Raw genomic sequence first — 25090 nt, forward strand, 5'->3', positions numbered from 1 at the left:
TCTTCAATCGAGAATCCCATTGGTTGGTCCATGTAAACATTCTCCTCTAAATCTTCATTTAGAAAGACAATTTTCACATGCATTTGGTGTAGTTCCAAGTCATAATGGGCTACTAATGTAATGATAATTATGAAGAATCCTTTCACGAGACGAGTGAAAAAGTATCTTTGTAATCAATTCCATCCTTTTGAGTAAAACCCTTAGCAACAAGTTTAGCCTTGTTTCATTCAAAGTTTCCATAAGAGTCACATTTAGTCTTAAAGATCCACTTACAATCGACTTTTACAACCTTCTGACAATTTTACAAGATCCCAAACATCATTTTGTTTCGTGGATTTTAATTCTTTTTTCATGGAATTCAACCACTTCTTAGAATTATCATAACTTACGACTTGTAAAAACAAAACTGGATCATTGACATGAATGCTTAAGTTAGTTTCTATCTCATGTAGATATACCATATAATCGTTTGAAATAGCTAGTCTCCTTTCTCTTTAAGACCTTCTTAATGTTATTTCTTGTGGTTCTTCTATAATAGGTTTATTTTGAATCATGTGTTCATTATTGTGTTTCTCTTCTTCATTGTTGTTTCACACAACAATTAGAGGAAAAATTACTTAATTGTTAGAGGCATAAGTCAAAAGAACTTACACTCTAACGTATTTCACTTCCACTTCCTATGAAACTATACTCCTACTGATTTCACCATTTTCAATGAATCTTGCATTTCTAGTTTCAACAATTCTCATACTATGATTAGAACAATAAAACATATCCCGTTTATTTTTCTCGATAACCAGTGAAATATCCACTGATTGTTCTTGCATCCAATTTCTTTTTATTGTGGATTGTAAATCTTTATTTTTGCTTGGCAACCCCAAACATGTAGGTGCTTGAAACTAGGTGTCCCGCGAGTCCAAAATCCAAAAGCTATTTTTGAAACCGCCTTACTAAGAACCTTGTTTAACAAATACATGGTAGTTTTCAAGGCATACATCCACAAATATGGGTAAAGTTGAATTGCTTAACACACTCCTAACTATATCCATTGATGTTATATTACACCTTTCTAATACATCATTTTACTGTAATGTACCTGACATTGTGTATTTGCCCAAATGTCATATTTTTGAAGGAGTTTAGCAAATGGACCTGGGTGTTGCCCAATTTCATCATATCTCTTATAACACTCATCACCTCTATTAGATCTAACAACTTTCACCTTTTTGTCTAATTACCTTTTTACTTCATTCAAATAAACTTCTAAGGCATTCATCGAGATTTCTCATGCAATAGGTAGTCATAACCATAAAGTGAATAATCATCTATAAAGCTAACGAAGTACTTTTCTTTTTTGAAAGAATTGACATCAAAAGGTCCATATATATTGGTATGCACAATTTCAAGAAGTTGAGTGTTTCTCGTAGCTTCTTTCTTTGTGTGTTTTGTTTGTTTTCCATTAAGATAATCCACACAAATATTTAGGTTCATAAAATCTAGATTTAGAAGAATTTCATTCTTTATTAATCTTTTCATTCTTTCAATATAAATGTGTCCCAAACATTTATGCCACAAGAAAGCGAAACATTCATTTACTAAACTATATTTAATACCAATGTCTTGATGTAGAGTTAAGAGTGTTTCAACATACAAAACATCTAAATTCAACTTACATAAACCATCACAAAGAATACTAGTATCGATGAGATGATTATGCTTAAATAAACTAAAAAATCCATTACCAAAATTAAAATTGTTAAGTTAAAAGATAATCTTGGATCCCTTGAGTTTAGAGTTATAATGCTAACAAATAAAATGTTTTTATAAGAGAAAAAAATATTCAAAAACGTCTTCAAAAATATATTTGAAAATACTTATCAAAAAAGTGTAAGATGAAAATCGTTTAAAGACGATGTAAATCAGACGAAGCATAAAATTTGTCTCATATACATTAAATGCTTATTATTTATTGAGATTAATGACAAAAACTTCTTGAATGCTTCATTCCTTAACAAATCGAACTAGCAGATTATCTTGGAACTTGCAAATATGTTAAAAAGAACAAGATCATACTTTTGATCAAGACCAAGGATTAAAATCCCTAAAGGAAAATAAAGTCACTGCTACTATTGTTGCTACACTAACATTACTTTTGCAAGATTTGTCTTGTATGAAAAATTGATAAGTAGCTTCCTTGATTAGATAATAGATGCCATTTGGTAAAATGCATTTAATGTTCACATTAAATGAGTCGAACGGTTACTTGTCATCACAAAGAAAAATGATAAAGACATATACAAAACAAATTTGTGAGCTAAACTCAAAGTATTGCAACAATCATTTTCTCGAAGTTATTATATAAGAAAACTCACAGCTCAAGAAAGAAGAGAAACACAATATACATAAAAGACTTGTATAAAAAGAAACACTATATAAATTTATTCTTTCTTGTAAAAAACTTATTACTCTATACTAATTGTATAACGTTTAAGTTAGATGAAAATAACATTTGTGTAACCTTCATAACCATTATTATAAGGTTGTGCCTGAATAGGCTTGTCTAAAAAAGAATACTTGTGAGCTTGGAGAAGTTTGCCTGAAAAAAATATTTTTTTTTTGAGCTCGAGGAGGCTTTACTGTAATAGAAAACTTGGTTGATAAGTCTAAATAGACTTATTGTTAAAAAAATACTTGGGTAGTTGCTTAAAGAGGCAAGTCAAAGAATACTTAGGGTTGAGTCAGAAGTGACTTGTTAAAAGAATACTTGTATCTTTATTTAAAAATAGTGAAACTCAATTTGATGGGATTGAGAACTGAACGTAGTCTCGATGGTTGAGATGAACCAATATAAAAATACCCAATGTTCCATCTAACTACTCTTCACATTTTATTTGCCTAGTGTTATAACTTTATTACGAAAAACATGCAAGTTTTTGATACACGCTATTCAACCCTCCTTTTAGTGTTTATCTTTTCTCAACAGTTTAGTATCAAAGCTTAACCTTTGACGGGGTTGAGCATCTAACTATGTTGAATGAAAAAGATTCATTGTGGGATGTAGTGAAGGACAAAACCAACCGAAAAGAGCTTCTTTCATGGCCTCTTGACTTTAATTGAGAGGACGACCCATATTGAAAGGATTGAATGGAGATTTTCATCAAATCCACCCAACACTACCTCTGGAGAATCATCACTCAAGGTGATGTTGTTGTTATCAAGCTTGAGAATGAATACACTCAAGATGACTACAGCACGATACAACTCAACACCAAAGCAAGATATATTCTTGCTTGCTCCTTTTCCAGAATGAAGTATAATAAGTTTTGCATTTGCTCAATGGCCAAGGAAATGTGAGATGCCATCAAGGTAACTCATGAGAGTACTGAAGATGTAAGGCTCAAATGAGCTACTACACTTTACAGACACTATGAGTTGTTCTTCATGAAGGATAACATGTCCATAGATGAAATGTTTGGAAGATTCCAAATAATTATGCATGGGTTAAAATCCTTGGGAATTGAGTTCTCAAAGCTTAGAATAACCACAAGATCTTTGACAATCTTCCTAAGATTTGGGAGCCTAGAGCCACAACTATCTAAAAAGAAGGGTGTCATAGGGTTGACCTACAATCATTGGAAGGCATGCCTTTTGCAACATGAATGGGAGAGGAAGAACAAGCTATGAAGTGTATGAAGCTTCAATTTACTAAGGAAGCCAAGCAACATGCCCTCACAAACACTACTCTAACTGCTCCAGAGGCTCATTAGTTAGAAGCTACTATCATTTTGTCTTTTTCGAAGACCCCCACTCAGTCTCAAGTGGAGCACAAGGCTGATAAAAGTCAGGTGCAGGAAGGACCTATACTTTAGGCTTAAGAGGAGCCCCAAGCACCAGTTCAGGAGGCACCCAACCCATTTCTAGGGGAGCCTCAATCTGAAGGTCCTGTTCAGGTTGGTGAGGATGACATCCTTGTGGAGCCTATGCACGTAGTTTTTGATTCCATGGTGTCAACAAAGGTGATCCTTAATGTGGAACCTCTCAACATTGATAGTTCCATGGTGGAACTAGACTAGATAGACCTAGAGGACTTTGTCTCTATGGTGCCTCCCTCTAATATATTTGGGCCTAATGATGGAAGCACAAAATTTAAAGAAGGAAGGGAGCAGGAGCCCTTGAAGGAAGAGATGTCGTTAGATAATGACTAGACCCCACCCATTCATGATTACAACAAATGTTTCTTCTTCTATAATTTTCATGAGTATGAGAGATTCTTAGTAGTGAACCATGCATTGTTATTCACCCCACCAGTAAGATGCAACATGTACGAAGGGAGATTAAGTTGGATTGCCCTCCCTGGTTGGATGGTCAAACTTTGCGGATTGTTAAGCAACAATAGAACAAAGTGCAAAATCTTTTGAACTCCAAAATTGTTACTAAATTGAGCACAAAAGATACTTCTCACAACCTTTCTTTCGCGCTTGGTAAGCTATACAAACCATGGATGATTCAGCCTTCCACGGAATTTTACGCCCAAACCTTTGTTTTCAAGCCTACAATTCACTCTATCTACAAAAGTAAAGAGATGATGCCTTAATACAAGCTATACAAACGCCAGGACCACTATGCACACCGTTATACCTCCCAACTTCTCTATCCTACTAGTGAGAGGCTTGAACAACTTCCCCCAGCCTTGGGACAATGCTTCACTGTTTACCCTATCTTTATTAGATGATGACTATTTAGATTTTATTCCCCATATAACGTTACCTTTCTTATATTTTTTCCTGGGAATATAATGTTTTTGTACAAGAGAATGTTCAGGCTACCAAACCCATCAGGGCCCTCTACTTCATTTATTTCTTCACCACTAACAACTCCACTTCTCCTTTCGACAAGGTGATCGTTGACCTCTACCAAGCTCTACACCACACTATAAGGAGGCAAGCATGTATTGAAAGGTAGTTCAACAAGTTTCTATCTTGCCTTAATATCGATCTAAGCTCTCCCGAGGAGAACGTCAGGACTAGCTTTTGTTGGTGCCAAAAGGGGGAGAGTAACGGTGATTAAGTTTTTTAATTTTTGATTATTTTACTCTAATTCTATCTTACTTTCTGAATACTTGGCTTATTATTATTATTTTTTTAATTTTGAACAATATGCTCTGATTTGTACACATTATATTTGCTTTGTTAAAGCATCATAAGAATAAAATTGATTAAATCATTAAATCAATTAAATTAAAAGCATTTCAATCATGTAAATTAAATGATAAAAATATCATAATTCCATTTAATGAAAACAAAATATAATATATATTTTTTGCGACAAATGATTAGATAAAATAATTCCAACAATTACATTAAGAAAAATGTGAAGTAGAAATTAAGATCCCTAAAATTTCATAATTAGGGTTTATACATAATTGAAAAAAAAATTATCACAAAGAATCATACAATTTTACAACACATGTTGTGATACCACATGTAAGTTTTACTTTTCTAAGATTATTAATTATAGAGAACTAAAAGGATCTTTGAAATTCATGATTCTCTCATAACAAAAGAATAATGTGTAACAACCCAATTTTCACTAGACCAAGGGCCCAATTAAGGTGGTTTAGTAGCCCGGAACGGGCCGTCCCAAAATTGGAACGGACCGTTCCAAATTACTAAATAGACCTACATTTGGTAGCCCGGAACGGGCCATTCCAGAATTGGAACGGGCCATTCCAAACTATTAAGTTTGCTTATGATTCTTAGTTGGGAACAGGTCGTTCCCAACTGGAACGGGCCGTTCCGGATTTCAGAAATGGCCTTTAAACCTTATTGAGAACGGGTCGTTCTGGTTTCAGAATGGACCGTTCCAAATTATGACCGTTGAGAGTTTTTAAAGCAAACCCAAAACAGACCGTTCTGGTGTGAGAACGGGCCGTTCTAGATGTGAATTTTACTCATGATTTAAGGGTCCAGAACGGGCCGTTCTGGATATGGAACGGGCCGTTCCGGAGACACCTGATGCATATATATAAAGTACTCTGGCACTCCCAAAAGGCACACTTTTCACTTTTCTCTTCTTTTCTTCTTTGCTCTCTTCTTCTCCTTCTACACTCTCTAAAGAACGAGGGACACTTAAAGGAGGAGACCAAGGAGATCTCTATTTTAGTTTCAACTATTGTTTATCCAGGTACGGGGGAAAAGGGGATTATTTATATGTAGAGTTACATGAGGAAATTGGGTAGAAGAAAAACCCTTAGGATTATGAGTAATTTTATAATTATTTCTATTTGGAGAATTATTGGTCTTATGTGATTCTGTATATATGTAGGACTACGAATATATGATTTATTTGTAAAAATGATGCTCTGGGAGAGAGAACGAAATTATAGAAAATTTCCAGTAAATTAGGTTTTGGAAAAATTAGATTATTTCTGTTTGAGGAATTAATGATACCATTAGATTCTGTATGTATTGAGGATTAGAAATATATGTTTAATTTGTAAGAATGATGATTTGGGAGAGAGAACGAAATTCTAGAAAAGTGCCTGTGAGTTAGGTTTTGGAATAATTGGGGGTTTTACTGTTTATGTTAAAATTATATTAAATTGATAATTCTATTGATTATTTTATTAATTTATGAATGTTATTGTTATATTAATTGATAAGAATTGATGATCTAGATGTGAATTGCTTCAGGGGTGTGTAAACCCTTATTTTGTTGGACTTATCTGTTGTGCATGTAATATGGAATTGAGATATGAGATGAGATGTTGTGTGGATATGATTATGATTGTGATTGTAGTACCTCACACTAATGACCAGGGATGAGACGAACCTTGAGTAGTGATGCTTCAAGGACGAGCGTGCCCCTGGCATGGTGTGGGATGAGTGAGTCAATTAACACGCATCACTTATGTCACATATGGCAGCCCTGGCATAGGGTTAATTGCAAGAGATTGTGTGGATTGTAATGTGATTGTGATTCCTCACACTAATGACCAGGGATGAGACGAACCTTGAGTAAGTGATGCTACAAGGACGAGCGTGCCCCTGACATGGTGTGGGATGAGTGAGGCAATTAACCTGTGTCACTTGTGTCAGATGTGACGTGGCCTTGGCATAGTGTTTATTGTAAGATTTGTGTGGATTGTGATGGATTGGTGTAATTTGAATTGAGATGTGAAGATGAATGATTCATAGAATGATAATATATCTATAGAAATGCTTGTAAATAACATTCCAAGTTATGATGAGATGATGTTGTGGATTTCCTTGTGTGCTTTATATATAAATGTTTTCTTTTCTCACCGTATAATTTGTGGATATTTTAGGTGAGGAAGATCCAGCTTTGAGTGGCATCTAGAATGTCAACCGTTGAGTTGTGGGTGTGCTCTGATATTGTGACATCGGGGCAGAGAATTCTAGGATAATTTTTTATATGTATTTAGAGTTATAACTTCTCTTTTGAAAGCAATTTGTAAACTCTCAAGTTTTACTTTCTAAATTTCATTTTTAATTATTTTGGTTATTTATGAAGGTTTTATGTGAACCCTTTTACCAACGTTGAATATTTTATTCTTTAGTTTACTTACAAGATTTATTTATCTATGTGTTGGGGTAGTAAGGGTGTCACATTTAGTGGTATCAGAGCAGGTCGATCCAATCGGCCGTGAGTTATGAGTCTATTATGCTTGTTTGGTAGATGAATGATAGAATGAATTGATTGTGGAATTTATTGATATGTTAGTATGATGATTGATTTTGTTTGTTGTTATTTAATTGTGTGTACTTTAACAATGTTTTGCATTATGATGATGATAATGATCATGATGTTTCCCTTGTATTGTTAGTGTTGTGCTTACACTTATATTGTTTTCTCATAGTTTGGCTGAAAGACATGATATAGCTTAGTTGATGCTATTCATGATTACTTATTTGTTTTGATACTTCTTGCTTATGTAAGAAGTAGTGGTTGAGTGGTATCGCTCGTGTTGTGAGCATATGTTCCAGTAATAGTGGACGAAGCCTTGTGCTAACCAACTAGAACTATTAGAACCTTGGATGTGGGTAAGACATTGATTTGTCGAGTGTATTAAGAGTTTACGATTGGTGGAGTTTCTGAAAGCTATAGTTGTAGTGATTGAATTCAAGAGGTTATGTGTTGAGCATTAGAGCTTTGAGCATTCTTGATGAAAGGTCAAAGTGTTGGTGATTTCCTTAAGTTTTGATACTTGCATATTAACCTAGTTAGGGGTTAGGTTGCATGAGGATTTTAATTCAGTTATAAGTCTTTTGTGCTGAATGTGTGAGTTGATTTGGTTTAGAATTGTAGTGAAAAGCTTGGATATGAGTTTAAGGTGGAAAGAAGTGATTTTGGAATGGTTGAGGTATTTTGTGGGATGTTAGTACACTATTGTTGTATGGTGTAGGTGATATTTTCGTTGTAGTTTTGTTGTGCCAATATCAGTATAGTATTGATAGATTTAGATTTTATGGTCTTCACAAAAGTTGTAGCCTTGGACGTTATCTTTCCAATGGAAATGGAATCAGGTAAAATGGAGGTTTAGAACTATAGTTATAGCTACTTTGGTGATCAAAGGTCTAGCTGTAAACGCTGAATATATCTGATGAGGTTTTTGAAATTTTTAGCTAAGAAGATGATCTTTTTGGAATCTTATGTCTTCATAAGAGTTGTAGCTTATTCTTTTAGCTTTCTTTTGAGATAGGTTTGAGATCATTTGGATGAGTATAACTCTCTATGTGTCATTTGCTTTGACAGTTGTTGTAGGTAGGTATATGTTGTCATGATGTTTTTGAGTTGTTAGGCATAGCAAGGATAAAAATAGATTTGGATATGATGTTTTGAGGTTTTGTCATTGAAAGGTTGTTTAATATGATATGATGCTATGTGGTAAAGTTGGTTCATGTACGTGCTATATGGAGTAAATGGTGATTGATTCGTACATGCTTAGGAATGGTATATATGAAGGTTTAAAGTAGATATTCTAATATGATTTGATATGCATGTATGTTGATATGAGGATAGATGACCTTATGGATCATTTAGCGAGTGTTTATGTGTTTAGTAAGATTGACCTTAGGGTGTGATATCATCATATTAGAGATGAGGATGAAGATGTATCCAAGACAGCTCTACGCTAATTTATCTAAGTATGATTTTTGATTGTATGAAGTGAGTTTTCTAGGTCTTGTAATTTCTGGCGAAGGTATAACGTAGATCTATCTAAGATAGAAGTTGTGCTTAAGTGAGAGATACTATTAGTGAGGTTAGGAGTTTCTTGGGTTAGCTCATTACTATTAGAGATTTATTGAGTAAATTTCTAAGATAACATTACTTTTGACTAGGTCGTCTAGGAAGAGTGTTGTCCTTGTGGGGGATAGTAAGTACGAGAGTAGTTTTGAAATTCTTAACGAAAGATTGACTAGTATTAATACTACTATATTTTAGTAAGTCTTTTGTGGTATATAGTTATGCTTCAAAGATAGGTTTGGATAGAGTGTTGATGCAAGAAGGAACAATAGTAGCTTATGCTTCTAGGAAATTGAGAATTCATGAGAGGAATTACCTTACCCATGACCTTGAGTTAGCGATTTTAACATTTATACTAAGATTTGGAGACACTACCTATATGATTCTAAGCTTGAGGTATTTAGTGATCATAAGAACCTTAAATATCTTTTGACCAAAGGAGTTAAATATGAAAAAAAAATAGTTAGAATTTCTTAAGGAATAAGATTTTGATCTTATTTATTATTTGGCCAAAGCCATTATGGTGACTGATGTTTTGTGTAGGAAACCTTTATATTTATCTTCCCTTATGATTAGAGAGATGAATCTTTTTGGCTCAAATTAGAGACTTAAGTTTGGCTTATAAGGTTACCCTTAGTAGTGTGAGACTAAGTATGACTTGAGTAACGAATGGATTGTTGGAGGAAATTGGAGAAGCATAATTAGTTGATTCATTTTGGTGACAAGATATGAGGCTATAGAATAAGGTGATGGATAAGAATTTGACTTGGGTGTAGATGGAGTGGTGAAATTAGAGATCTGATATGTATACCTAGTGAACTTACGCTTAGGTGCTTGATCTTTAGAGATGATCATAGAAGTAAAACCAATATTGTGGCAAATGCCTTGATTATGATGACCTCTGATATATCATTTTTGATGATTTAAGGGTTGGATTTGATTGAAGAATTTAAAGACTTATGCTTGGTGTGTGAGAAGGTGTGTGAGATTATCCTTAAGAGCATTGAATTGATTATGTTGAAAGTGACTAGTGAATTAATGGATGAGATTAGAGAAGCCTAGGAGTCAGATCCTTTCTTAGGGAACTTAGTGGAGAAGATTGGTAGAAGTATAGATAACCATTTCTGAGTAGAAATCGATGTTGTTTTGAGGTGCAAGAACAAACTTGAGTGCTTAGTAACCTTGAATTAAGAAAGATGATTTTAGAGGAAGGACATAAGAGTACTCTTAACATTCATTTAGGAGCTACTGAGATGTATCGGGACCTTAGAAGGATGTATCAGAGTGGTGCAGCGGAAGCATGGTGGCCTAAGATAAAGAGAGGAGTAGAGGAATTTGTATACTCATGTTTAGTATGCTAGAAGTCTTTAGGAATTTTTGTAGCACTTAGACGTCCCATTTTGGAAGTGAGATGGTGAGTGGATAGACCTTAGTTGTAGGTTTGTCAGAGACGCTTAAGAGATTGATTCTCTTTGGGTTATAGTGGATAAACTCGCCAAGTTTACTTGTCTTACCCTTGTTGATAATAGACATTCCTTGGTGAAATTGATAGAGTTATACATCTATAAGGTAGTGAGGTTTGCATAGGAATTAGAAAGCAAGATGCGAGGAGTCTACCATTGCAAAAATTTTGTGGACGAAATTTCATAAAGGAGGGGAGAATTGTAACAACCCAATTTTCACTAGGCCAAGGGCCCAATTAAGGTGGTTTAGTAGCCCGGAACGGGCCGTTCCAAAATTGGAACAGGCAGTTCCAAATTACTAAATAGACCCAATTTGGTAGCCCAGAACGGGCCATTCCGGAATTGGAACAGGTCGTTCCAAACTAGTAAGTTTGCCTATGATTCTTAGTTGAGAACGGGTCGTTCCGGATTTTAGAAATGACCTTTAAACCTTATTGAGAATGGGTCGTTCTGGTTTCAGAACGGGCCGTTCCAAATTATGACCATTGAGAGTTTTTAATGCAAACCCAGAACGGGCCGTTCTGGTTTGAGAACGAGCCGTTCTGGATGTGAATTTTACTCATGATTTAAGGGTCCAGAACGGGCCGTTCCGGATTTGGAACAGGCCGTTCCGGAGACACCTGATACCTATATATAAAGCACTCTGGCACTCCTAAAAGGCACACTTTTCACTTTTCTCTTCTTTTCTTCTTTGCTCTCTTCTTCTCCTTCTACACTCTCTAAAGACCGAGGGACACTCAAAAGAGGAGACCAAGGAGATCTCTATTATGAGTAATTTTATAATTATTTCTATTTGGAGAATTATTGATCTTATGTGATTCTGTATATATTTAGGACTACGAATATATGATTTATTTGTAAAAATGATGCTCTGGGAGAGAGAACGAAATTATAGAAAAGTTCATGTAAGTTAGGTTTTGGAAAAATTAGATTATTTCTGTTTGAGGAATTAATGATACCATTAGATTCTGTATGTATTGAGGATTAGAAATATATATTTAATTTGTAAGAATGATGATTTGGGAGAGAGAATGAAATTGTAGAAAAGTACCTGTGAGTTAGGTTTTGGAATAATTGAAGGTTTTACTGTTTATGTTAAAATTATATTAAATTATAATTCTATTGATTATTTTATTAATTTATGAATGTTATTGTTATATTAATTGATAAGAATTGATGATCTAGATGTGAATTGCTTGAGGGGTGTATAAACCCTTATTTTGTTGGACTTATCTGTTGTGCATGTAATATGGAATTGAGATATGAGATGAGATGTTGTGTGGATATGATTATGATTGTGATTTTGGTACCTCACACTAATGACCAGGGATGAGACGAACCTTGAGTAGTGATGCTTCAAGGACGAGCGTGCCCCTGGCATGGTGTGGGATGAGTGAGTCAATTAACACGCATCACTTATGTCACATATGGCAGCCCTGGCATAGGGTTAATTGCAAGAGATTGTGTGGATTGTAATGTGATTGTGGTTCCTCACACTAATGACCAGGGATGAGACGAACCTTGAGTAAGTGATGCTACATGGACGAGCGTGCCCCTGGCATGGTGTGGGATGAGTGAGACAATTAACCTGTATCACTTGTGTCAGATGTGGCGTGGCCTTGGCATAGTGTTAATTGTAAGATTTGTGTGGATTGTGATGAATTGGTGTAATTGTGTATTGAGATGTGAAGATGAATGATTGATAGAATGATAATATATCTATAGAAATGCTTGTAAATAACATTCTAAGTTATGTTGAGATGATGTTGTGGATTTCCTTGTGTGCTTTATATATAAATGTTTTCTTTTCTCACCGTACAATTTGTGGATGTTTTAGGTGAGGAAGATTCAGCTTTGAGTGACATCTAGAATGTCAACCGTTGAGTTGTGGGTGTGCTTTGATATTGTAACATCGGGACAGAGAATTCTAGGATAATTTTTTATATGTATTTAGAGTTATAACTTCTCTTTTAAAAGCAATTTGTTTATGAAGGTTTTATGTGAACTCTTTTACTAACGTTGAATATTTTATTCTTTAGTTTATTTACAAGATTTATTTATATATGTGTTGGGGTAGTAAGGGTGTCACATAATGCATATATAGTTTTCTCCATAAAGAGAATCACCTTGAACCTCACAACACTTTGATCTTCTTGAAAGAAGAGGAAAACCAAAACTTTACTCCCTTTAACCTTTCCTTCTACTCTCTCTATTTTTTATGATGGTTAGAATTTGAGAAAATACTTTTTTTATCATGAAGGGGATCTTATTTCACTTTAGTAAATATTTATAATCCTTTACAATTTCTATTCCCATCAAATAATAATTATTTTAAAAAATTATTTCATTAAACTTATTTATAATTTAATTCTTAATTATTTAATTATTTATTTATTAATTCCTTTATATGCCACATATCTCTCACATGATATATAATTAGACACAATTATCTTACAGGATCCGTAATTGAATCAGGAAACAAAATCATTGTGATGTCTAATAATTTCTAGCTAATAATAATGAGAAGATTGAAAAATGTGTGCCAGCATTTCTAAGAAAATTAATAATAATGAATGCAACAAATGGTTATATTTATCTTTATGCTTTGTCATTGATGACATGATTGAATGGTCGATTTTAATCCATCCAAAATCTCAGCAACGATCCGAACTCACCACTACGCAATGGGTCTTTTAAGTGAGACGAATGAGATCGTGCCATGCCGTCTATACAACCTGCTTCATCTAATGTGACAAGACTTTGTTCTTGTCGTTGCATGTTACACTAACTGTAGTACATATGCAGCATGCAAAGGAAGCAGCCTCCACTTGAATTCAGAATCAGTGAGAAATCTCAGCTTGAAACTTAACTGAATTGCCTTCAAAATTTCATTCTTCCCGTGATACAACACAAGACCTTGCAATGGACACAACGCCACCATGCAACCTTCACTTTGTGTTCATCCCCTTCATGGCACCTGGTCACATGCTTCCTCTAGTAGACATGGCAAAGTTGATGGCACGGCGCAATGTGAAGGTGACCATAGTCACCACACCCCTCAACGCCCTCCAATTCAGTGCCACCATCCAGAGAGAGATTCAATCTGGCTCACCCATTCAAATTCAAGTTATTCAACTAGTTAGATTCCCCGATGGAATTCCAAAGGGGTGTGAGAGCCTAGAATCTCTGCCTTCAATGGATGTAATGGCCATGGAGAAGTTTGTCATAGCCTTAAGCATGTTGCAAAATCAGCTAGAAGAGCTTATTGGAAAGCTAACACCCTTTCCATGTTGCATTGTATCTGACAAGTACTTTCCTTGTGTTGTTCATATAGCTACCAAGTTCAAGGTCCCTAGAATAGTATTTGATGGGACTAGTTGCATCAACCTCTTGTGCAGCCACAACTTGCATGCTTTTAAGGTTCATGAAACTGTCTTTGATTCAGATAACTTTATTTTCCCCGGATTACCCCACAGAATTGAAATGAAGAAATCTCAGTTGCCTGTGGAATTTGGGCCTGGCCCAGACCAAAAGCTGAATGCTTTACGTGAGGAACGGAGGGTGGCTGAAGCAGAAGCATATGGGATAGTGGTGAATAGTTTTGAAGAGTTGGAAGAAGAGTATGTTAAGGAGTATCAAAGGGTCACAGGGCGTAAGGTGTGGTGTGTTGGACCTGTGGTACTGTCAAACAAGGATGACTTGGACAAAGCTCAGAGAGGTAGCAAAAGAAACACAAAAGATGGTGAAGTTGATTGTGCGAAGTGGCTTGATTCATGGCCTGAAAGGTCGGTGATTTATGCTTGCCTTGGTAGCCTTAACCGTGTGGCACCTAAACAATTGATGGAGATTGGTTTGGGGTTGGAAGCAACAAATAGACCATTCATTTGGGTGCTGAGAGGAGCATATAGGAGTGATGAAATGGAAAGGTGGTTTTTGGAAGAGAGATTTGAAGAGAGGGTGAAAGAGAGAGGGGTTTTGGTTAGGGGTTGGGTGCCACAGATGTTGATATTGTCACATGGAGCTATAGGAGCATTCTTCACACATTGTGGATGGAATTCCTCATTGGAAGCCATTTGTGCTGGTGTGCCTTTGGTCACATTTCCTATTCATCATGATCAGTTTTACAATGAGAAGTTAGCTGTGCAAGTGGCCGAGATTGGTGTAAGTGTGGGAGCTGAAAGTGCTATTAATCTTGGAGAGGAAGATAAGTTTGGTGAGTGTGTTAGAGTGAATAGGAACAATGTTAAAGAGGCTATAGAGAAGGTAATGGGTGAAGGTGAAGAAAAGGAAAAGAGAAGGGAAAGTGCTAGAAAGTATGCTGACATGGCAAAGAAAGCAATGGAGAAAGATGGATCTTCTTACTGCAACATGTCTATGCTGATTGATGACATATCACAATTCCAGTTGCTAAACAAAAGCTAATCCACAATGGAGACCAAATGCATTATGTGTTGTGGGAAGCCTTTGCTTTAACACATTTATATTTGGTATCGGAAGCATTGTTTCTATGTTTTGGTGGAAATTGTTAGTAGTTCCTTGTTTTTGGTTTTATTTGTAATAAATGTTGGAGGATATGCCATATGGCATGGCATCTATGGTGTACCTCACGTTAGAGGGTCAGGAGAGGCTTGCGGTTTAAGTCTGAGTTGTATGTAAGCTACTGTTAAGATCCACAGAAACTTGTATGGTTAGGTGGATGCAGTTGTGAGCTTCTTGGAATATATATGCTTTGCTCATGATTTTTTTTTTGTCAAGCAAAACAAAGGAATCAACAGATAAATGCACCGATAAAGACCATACTAGGCTAGAAATCTATGGTTACTTTCCTTGTTAATTTTCATTTTTCTTCTTCCTTGCATCAATTTTTCCAGTCTAAGTAGGTATTTTTGAAGGTAGAACAAGCAAGATAGGTAAGTGCGTATATGCAGTGCAGGCACACGGTGAGTAAGCTCATCAACTATTATCCTAAAATGTTTGAGTAGTATTACGAATTGGATCATCACATTGAGATTTGAGAAGAAAACTTAGAGCATTTTAACATTTTGAATTGAAACATTTTGAAAGCATACTAAATCCTATTTTCTACTTTTTCTGTTTAGCAAGAGTTCATTTAGTCTCACTTTGATTTATCCAAAGGTATATGTTGTTGATTCAAAAGTGGATTATACGTCTGGCTTAGGTTTGTATTTTTGTGGGGTCAAAATGGTTGAAGGTTTAAATTTCAGGTTACATGTAGTAGTTTAACAATTCACAACCAGTGTGCAACAAAGAGCCTAACCAAAGGGACGCGAGTAGCAAAGGATTCATCAACATGATTGGATGTGCTATGCCTATCGGTGTCTAAGAGCATCTCCGGTGGGAGTTGCTTGCTTATAAGCAACTCCCAACCACTTTAAATGGGTCCCACTGTGCCACATCACTCTTAAGCAACTCATACTATATTTTTACAAGTTTTGTCCAATGGAAATTCCTTATAAGCACCCCTACTTTTTTACAACTCATACTACACTTTTTGACACCTCAATTTTTTTACAACTCATATTTCAATAATAAAAAAAATTACATAATAAAAAATATATCAAAAATTTTAATAATAAAAAGAAATTACATAATAAAAAATACAAAAAATTATAATAATAAAAATAAATTTATTAATAAAAAAAATACTAAAAAATTACAATAATAAATGTGAATAGTAATTTTTTTGAAATAAATTGTAAACTTGGATAATGAAATGCAAATTAACTCATGAATACTAAGAAGCCAGTATAACTCATTCCCACTAGGTCAATCTCTATAGGGATAAAGTCACAAAACTCTAATCTAAGTTAGTGGTTAAATCTCGGTACTTATTTAAGAAGCCCAATTTTCAAAACAGTTGAGCTAGACATTTGATTAATATTTCTACTTAATATGAAAATTATAAAATTGATATTTAATTATCAAAATTATATAATAAATGATATCAATGTTAACAATTTAATTAATGAAAAGTTGAAGAATCAACACTCAAAATTGTGTATAATTAAATATATTTAAAATAAATTTATACCTACATATATTATATTTATAATAATATTTTTTATATTTTATTATATCTAACTATTTCAATAATATATTTATAATATTCTAAAATAAATGAATGTTGTAATACGTACTATTTCTTCTTGAGACTTCAACTATAATTTTTTTTTTTTTTATAATCTCAACTTTGATAAGATAAAGCTCTCTTTTTTCTCTCTCAATCTCTCTTTCGTCTCTCATTCTCTCTTGTTGTTGGTGGCTGGTGGGCGTTGGCCGTGGCTGGTGGCTGGTGGCTGGGGGCTGGTCGGGGGGGAGCGCGCGCGCGACTGAGGGGGTTCGGTTGGGGGTTTCCGCGCGCGGCCGGGGTTTCTGGTCGGGGGTTGCGCGCGGCTGAGGGGTCTGGTCGGGGTTCCGCGCACGCGATTGGGGGGTCCGGTCGGTCAGGGGGGTCCGGTCGGTCAGGGGGTTCCGTGCGCGGCTAAGGGGTCCAGTCGGAGGTTTTTGCTCACGGCTGACGGGGTTGGTCAGGGGTTGCGCGCACGCAACTGGGGAGTACGGTGGGGGTTTCCGCGCAGCAGAGGGGTTCCGGTCAGGGGGGTTCGCGCGGCAGAGGTTTCCAGACATGCATGTGCTCTGAGAACATGGCCAACGGAGGGAGTCGACCAAGAGCGAGGGAAGTTTTATCAGTTTTTTTTTTTTGCAAAACCGTTCCACCGTGGATGACGCTCATCCAATCAAATCTCTTCATTTTCAATTTGACAGGGTTAAGAACCGTTGCTTCTGCAAGCAACAAAGAGAAAAATTTAAGAACCGTTGCTGCCACGATTTACTCCAACGAGAATTTCTCCTAAGCACCGTTACTTACAACTAAGACACGGAACAAGCACCTCCCGCCGGAGGTGCTCTAAGTTCTAATCTTTTTATAAACCGATTTGTTACACGTGCGATATCCAGAATATTATATGATATCTATCTTCTTTTCTTTTTTCACCATAATAGTTATAGTTATCTATTATACGTAGAAGGGATACATCAATTTATAACCATTTTCCTTCTTCACTTTTTTGACGTATTCTTAAATCTTTCAAAATAAAAATTATATTTAAAATTAACAACTTGTATAATCATTTAAACAAGTTAATCACATCTAACTACTCAAATCCTCAAATTTTTAACGCCTTTTATTATATACTTCAATTTTTATTTTATTTTTAAATTTTTAAATAAAATATAAAAATATAAAATGTTTCAACTCTACTAATAATGACAGAACGAATAACTCCCGAAATATTATTTTTCTCAATTAATAAAAATATTATATTATTTTTTATATTGTATGATTTAATAAAATTATACTTAATTTATGATATGTATTTTAAAAAATTAATTTCATTTAATTTAATAATTTGACTCAAAAGTGAAGTATGTTCATAAAATAACAATATCATAACTCAATTTACTATAATAAGAACCCGTAGATTACCATGTTAATTATAGGATGGTGAGAGTATCCTATACTTTCTATGAAACAAAACTATTAGTCAATTTTCATTTGAATGTCATCAAAGAATATATATATATAGAGATACGCATGAAAGGAAAATAAAAACAATTTTTTTAAGTTATTATAATATTATTTATCCTATAAATAAGTTTTATTTTAATTACTTATAATATACATTATTTTGATCAATAAATAAAAACGTTATATATTTTTTAACACAGTTTAAACCGTTCTAATTTTATTAATATTAAGATAAAACTTAAAGGGTATCATAATTAAACAAAATATATATTATATGTATCATTTCCATTTACCAATAATCTTCATTTATTAGTATTGGTATCATAATAAAATGAACATGATTTTCAACTTACCTTTACATCATATGTTAAAATATCTATTTAAACTATCTATTTATTATCGATAATCATATGTTAAAATATTTATTTAAATTATTCATTTATTATCGGTAATAAATTTTATCTGCAAAATTCTTTTTTGCCAACTCTAAAAGTGTCTCCTTTTCATGTAATGCTTCAAAGATGGTTCTAAATAGAAGCTTTTTCTTCTTGAAATTGAGTTGTTCTGGTTCCTCTCTTTTGTTTCTTTCTTTGCTCATCACACCCCCCCCCCCCTTTTTTTTAATGATCCCTGTTTTCTTATTTGAATTTCCAATTCTCTTAATTTATTACTGTAGTCACTTGAATTTTTAAAGAGGGTGTCTATTGAGTTTTTCCCCTTTAACGGGTGTAACACTCATTTTCCTCTTTTTGCTATGACTAACAATCAACTGTGCTGTTTTTTCCCCAAAAAATAAAAAGAAAACCCAACTATGCAATATGCATGCATAATTCACTAATTTTGAAATTTCAATTGAAAATAAGTGGAAAAAATATTAATAAATAATATAATAATTGGAAGTGGTGACTTAGTGAATGCTATTCTCTTCCTTTTAAAATAACTGATGTTTAAGGGGTTGATTAATAGTACATAACTTAATTAGCAGAACAATTTTATTAAATTATTTTTAATAGTTGCTAAAAATTGATGTAGTTTTTAATCGGTAGGAAATATTACAATAGAGACAATGAAAATTGAATATTGAATCTAAATCTTCATGTACTTTCTCAACTCTCCCACCCTCCCCCGCTTCTTAACAACTACTGTACCAATGATCCTAATGATTCATTGAAAATTGATATATATATATATATATATATATATATATATATATATATATATATATATATATATATATAATACTAGACACTATCAAATTGATTATTTGTTTAGGATAAAATAGAAAAGATTACAACAAAAACAATAGAGATCGAACCTAAATCTTTTATGTACATACCTCAACTCTCTCCCACCCTCCCTTCTTCCTCTTTCAAAACTACTAGGTCAATCATAATGATTCACTAAAAATTGATGTATACAATACTCAGACACTATAAATTTGATTATTTGTTAGGATAAAATCGGAATAAAAACTCTATTTTATTGAATACCCGAAATGTCACTTAGTACGAAGCATTTTTATGTTGAAATGTGAAATGTATAATCAATTATAATCAAAATGGATTTTTATTTGGATAAGTTAGCTCAAAAGTGATCTTGAAACATTCAATACAATAAATAAATCAGCCTTTACATAGTAAATCAACTTTAAGAGAAAAAAAAGTTATTGAAAATAATCATAAACTTTAAATTTTCACATGCATGAGAATACAACTTCATTTTTGGGAAATAATTTTTTTACAAATTTTAACTGGTGTCCTAACCTAAATATATAATTTTTTTTACAAATAACTTAAAAAATTGAAATATTGAGAAATAATCTTTTCCAAACATGCTCCCAATAGAAACAAAAGTTACGTGGAACCAATGTGAAAAAAACAACCGATAAGCAAATATTAGTGTTGCTTTTAATTACAAATTTCAAACCATTAGTTGTGTGAAATAATGGTTTGTCGGACTCTGCATTCAACTATTCTCAATGTACAAGTTCAAATGGTAGTGAATAAGTCAGGACTACAAAGCTAAACATGTTCAAGCATGATGTTTAATTTGACATATTGCCAATCTCACTCGCTAAACATTAAGCACGCAATTTGAATGTACAATGTGTGTATATATGTATCTATCTGTGGTAAAGTATCACTTATAAATTGCTTGCATCGATATATGATCATCAATTCATCATTAAAACTAAAAATATTAAGGGCATCTGAATAATACCAAAATTATCATCCCTCAAAGACATTTAAAGATAAAAAGAGATTTTAGATCAATCATCAGGAAAACCAAGGAATCTGTTTATATGCTTGGCCACAGGTGTAGCATCACCTGGGGAGTAAGGAAGGAGAGAACTTAAATCCATATCTCCTATAGTTTGATGGAGTGTTTGAGGACTAGCACAATACAGATGTTTTCTATCAGCAAGTTCCTCTGCTAGCTCACTTTGATGATTATCCATCAAATCTTCATTTACAACCACAATTAAAGGTTTGCCTAGTCGCAATGTCTCAAATATGCTACCTGACCCTGCAGAAATTCATAATAGTTCCGGTTGGTTACCTACCCCTAACCCCAAACAATAACAAATTAACAACAAAAACTGAGGTTACTTGAAGTTTCCTTTTAAAATATACACTTTGTCCTTTTATATGTGATGGGCGTCCTCCCACTTTATTCACAATATGGTACCAAATTCATGTTCTTTTCAATTTATTATTTCCCACAAGATTTTATGAGCAACATATTTGAAAAGCATTTGGTGAAGGAAAATCACAATGCCTTCTACCTGGATAGAAATGGAATAAACATCCCTGCCAACATCATCTACGATCCATTTTGAATAAAACACAACAAATTGCCTTCATTCACTCTGAAACTTGCCACATCCTTTATAAGTCTCGAGACTAATGAAGGAAATAATGACATTGAATAATGTACAGGTATGGACAACACAATTAGGAATAGGAACACATCCTTGAATTGAGTAATGCAGCTAATGGAGTAACAGTGGTTAAAGAGATGTAAACGGTTGGAAAATTAATTTATTTGCCTCACACAAGGCCGGATATTGCATTTGGATATTGCATTTGTTATTAGTTTGGTTAGCCACTTTGTGCATTGTCCAAGAAAAATCCACTTACAGAAATTTGGTGTGTTTGGATGAAGGATTTTACAAATTCAAGGAATTTTAAATTCTTGGTATTTGAATTACTTTAATTTCAATTTTTATCATTCTTAAAATATTTTATTTGGATAAGTTAATTCAAATTTCTTAAATTTTAAATTGTTAAGTTGAATATAATAATTTGATTATACTATAGTAAAATTAATTTTAAAAATATATTTATATGTTGAGATTTTTGAATTAAATTTTATAAAAATAAATATTAGCTAATTTTAAAATATTTAATAATTTTAAAATTTAATATTAGATAATATTTAATAACTTTAAAAATATTTTTGAATATTCAATAATTAAGAACATGAAGAGATAAGAGATAAGATATATACATGAAATAAGAAGAAAAAATATGAGGAATTTCAAATTCTTACTTTTTTTGGAGAATTTCAAATTCTACTATTTCAAGGAGATTCACAAATGCTTGAATTTCAAATTCTTTAAAATTTCTCCATCCAAACAAGGTATTTCACCTCAAAGAATTTGAAAATTTTCAAATAAATGAATTACTCCATTGAAATTCTTCATCCAAACACACTATAAGGAAACACCAGGAAGAGGAATTTTACATAAGAAAAATGGAAATAGAATTCTTGAAGCCTACATTGATACTGACTATGCAGGGTCAACAACTGATAGGAAATCCACTACAGCTTATTGCATCTTTCTTGGAGGAAAGATAGTAACTTGAAGACGTAAAAAAAATGTTGTAGATCAATCTAATATTGAAGCTGAATTTCAAACGATGACAAAAGGTATTTGTGAATTTTTTTGGTTGAAAATTATCTTAGAAGATTTAAAGATTAAATGGGATGGACCTATGATGCGCTCTACTGTGATAATAACTCAGCAATTAGCATAACTCATAATCCTGTTCAGCATGTTCAAACTAAACATTGAAGTGGATAGGCTGCTCATTCAGAGAATTAATGTTATTACTCCAGCTACAATGGTACCACAGTGGAACTTATTTCAGTGGTTCAGGACACTAACCCAATGCTTCAATATAGCTTGGTCTTTTTGCTTCTAGCAATGGATCTAGTTGGGAGTTTATGGCAACAAAGCACTGTTGATCATATCAATGGACACTATAAGATTGAAAGCATTGTTGGAAGTCAACAGCTGCTAAGCATTTACCTAACCCTTCTGTAAGAAACTCAATCAATTGAAAGTTTCTGAGAAACAAGATGAATATGTTTTACACTGAAAAGCCTCAGGAATCTGAGAGCCTGAATCTCTCCCACCAAGTTCCAAACTGTTTTCCTCACTCCCATTTTCCCTCCTTTACCTATTTATATTAGCCTCCTACTATTACATGTAACAAATTCAGTTATTTACATCTGTCACAACTACTAACTGGCGTAGTTTATGAATTGTGAGTTAGCAATCTATAAATAGGCAGAAAATGTAAGGCAAAGCAGTTACTAGTTTGTTGATTAGTTTATTCAAGGAGAAACTGAGAAAGGCTTGCAAGTTCCTGGGGAAGACACCATGGTATATCATTCTCCCTCTTCTCGACTGTTAACCCATTGATCTAGAGTCACTGTTCAATAAAATTTTCTTATTTTATTTTGTGATCCCTATATTCTGAACCTGAATCTATCAGTTTGTTTTAAGGGAAAAAGGTATTCAAACTTCAAACTTAACCAAACACCATTGACACAATCATTAATTCTGACAGCTAAAAGATCCACATGGATGGGAGAGCAGAATTCAATATAACTGTATCAGCCACCAAGACCAAGTAACACACAGATTACCAAGATAGACTTGCATAATAATAAGCGAAGAAAAGCATGCAACAGACAAGGTGTAACAAGCATACCTGCATGGCTAATGATGAGAGACGCAGATCTGAGATGGTCTGCAATACTGGATGAAAAAGTGAAGTAGTCTACAGCCAACAAGCCATCATCTCCTTCAGACTACAATTCCCAAAAAAAAAAAAAAAAAAAAAGATTATTAATAAGAATAAAAAACTCGGTACAAAGTGAAGTATTTGCTACAGAAAAAGAGAATAATAAAATCTCCATACTGTTATCTCCCTCCATTATGGTGTTAGTTAAACTCAGTAGCATGTACAGTTACAAGACATTAGTTTGTTTCTTCAAGCAGTTAAGTTAATGAGTTTATTAAACAAGTATAGGGTGTGTTTCGAAGAACTTCTTAACAATTTATTTAGATTTATCTTGTGAAAGTATTTGAGAGAACTTGTGATCTCTCAAGCTGCTTCCAGCTTATTTTAGTAAGTTCTCTATTGATAGCTTAATTAAGTAGCTTGTAATTTAGTAGAAAACAATCTTGTTTTGTCTTTTGATTATAAAAACAACTTATACAATAGGTACTTACATAATAAGTGCTTAATTCAGAGCCTATCTCAGATACAAGTTTAGAATTTTTTCTTTAGGGCTTCTCTACAGGAAATAGTTATTTATTTTTAGTAGAAAAACTCTTAAAAACACTTCTGGCTTGTACCCCCAATAGGCTTTAAGTTATTTTGAGTAAACTTCCCATAAGCACTTCTCGGAAAGAAAATTAGAAAGAAAAAATGAAATAAATTTTTCCATAAACTAAAATTGGCATGCATAACCTTTCTCTTTTTAGTTTCTCCAAGGTCTATAAGCTAGTTTTAGCTTATGGGACAAACTTATTTTGATTTTCCTTTTTTTTTCTCTCCCAAAGAAGTTTATCCAGACATACCCTTACCCTTACCCTTACCCAAATGGATGATCAACGCAACTTAAAACTTTGTTCATGCGGGCATATAGAAAGCTGATTCAGCAAATGTTGAAATCAGAATTTCACATGCTCATTGAGCCCAAATTGATTTTAAAAATCAATTAGCATAAATGGATATTCACAACCAAAGAAGGCAGCATTTTATGAGAAAACAAAGAAAATAATAATAATAATAAAAATGAGAGGGTAATGTACCTTAGTGGGAAGATAGGATCCACGACCCATTTGGATGAGAAGGTGGGTGTAGCCTTTTTCAAACAAGGCTTGTTTAACGTTGTCGGAATCCACGGCTCTCACGAGAGCATCGAAACATGTTGTCCCAACTGTCACGAAAACCACTCTCTTTGTCTTATCATCGTTCCCCATTTATTTACCTACAACCACTCGATTCAATTCGATTATAGTCTCCCCTCTAAATTAGAAAATGCAATTAGCATTCAAGAGAATTGATTTCATCACTGAATTGAACAGAGCATGTCAATGAACAAAAACTGTCGTGTTAAAACCCATACGCTAACTACCCTTTTTGTCACCGTGTCGGCGTGACCATGCTGTTAGAGAACAGAAATGGATTTTAAGTTTTCTCTTTTGTTGGTCTGGAAGCCCATTGGGCTACACATATTGGGCCTAATTCTTGTTGAAAATTTTCGAAAGGCTTTTATTATTTACACGTCTCCTTTATCTATGCATCTCGCATCTCTTTTTCTGATATATGAAATTATTCAATTATCATTTTCTTTAATTTCTTTTTTCTCTCAAATAATTCTTAGACCTGTTGATGGCAAAGCTAGGAGAAGTGAATAGTTGAACCACTCCTTGACTTCACCAAGTGTAGGATCCTCTTCTAGGAGATTTGGACCAAATGGATTGAGCTTGCTTGAATGAAGAACACGA

At 33.8% G+C, this 25090-nt stretch overlaps 2 protein-coding genes across 2 annotated transcripts; one reads left to right on the forward strand and one right to left on the reverse strand.

The window, feature by feature from the left end:
- The first annotated feature begins 13447 nt into the window (after window positions 1-13447).
- Window positions 13448-15596, forward strand: LOC109794288 (UDP-glycosyltransferase 73C4). Its single transcript, XM_020353746.3, has one exon. It carries the CDS (start codon window positions 13653-13655, stop codon window positions 15150-15152), a length of 1500 nt encoding a protein of 499 aa, XP_020209335.2. The 5' UTR covers window positions 13448-13652; the 3' UTR covers window positions 15153-15596.
- Window positions 15597-20317: 4721 nt separating this feature from the next.
- LOC109790873 (glycosyltransferase family protein 28) lies at window positions 20318-24753 on the reverse strand. The gene is made up of 3 exons (XM_020350119.3): window positions 24392-24753; window positions 23283-23382; window positions 20318-20805 (listed from the first exon to the last, which is right to left on the reverse strand). The coding sequence occupies exons 1-3, from the start codon at window positions 24560-24562 to the stop codon at window positions 20549-20551; spliced, it is 528 nt and encodes a 175-aa protein (XP_020205708.1). The 5' UTR covers window positions 24563-24753; the 3' UTR covers window positions 20318-20548.
- Window positions 24754-25090: the final 337 nt, after the last annotated feature.

This window comes from Cajanus cajan, chromosome 1, assembly GCF_000230855.2.
Source record: "Cajanus cajan strain Asha chromosome 1, NIPB_CcT2T_4, whole genome shotgun sequence".
In the NCBI taxonomy this organism is placed as follows: domain Eukaryota; kingdom Viridiplantae; phylum Streptophyta; class Magnoliopsida; order Fabales; family Fabaceae; genus Cajanus; species Cajanus cajan.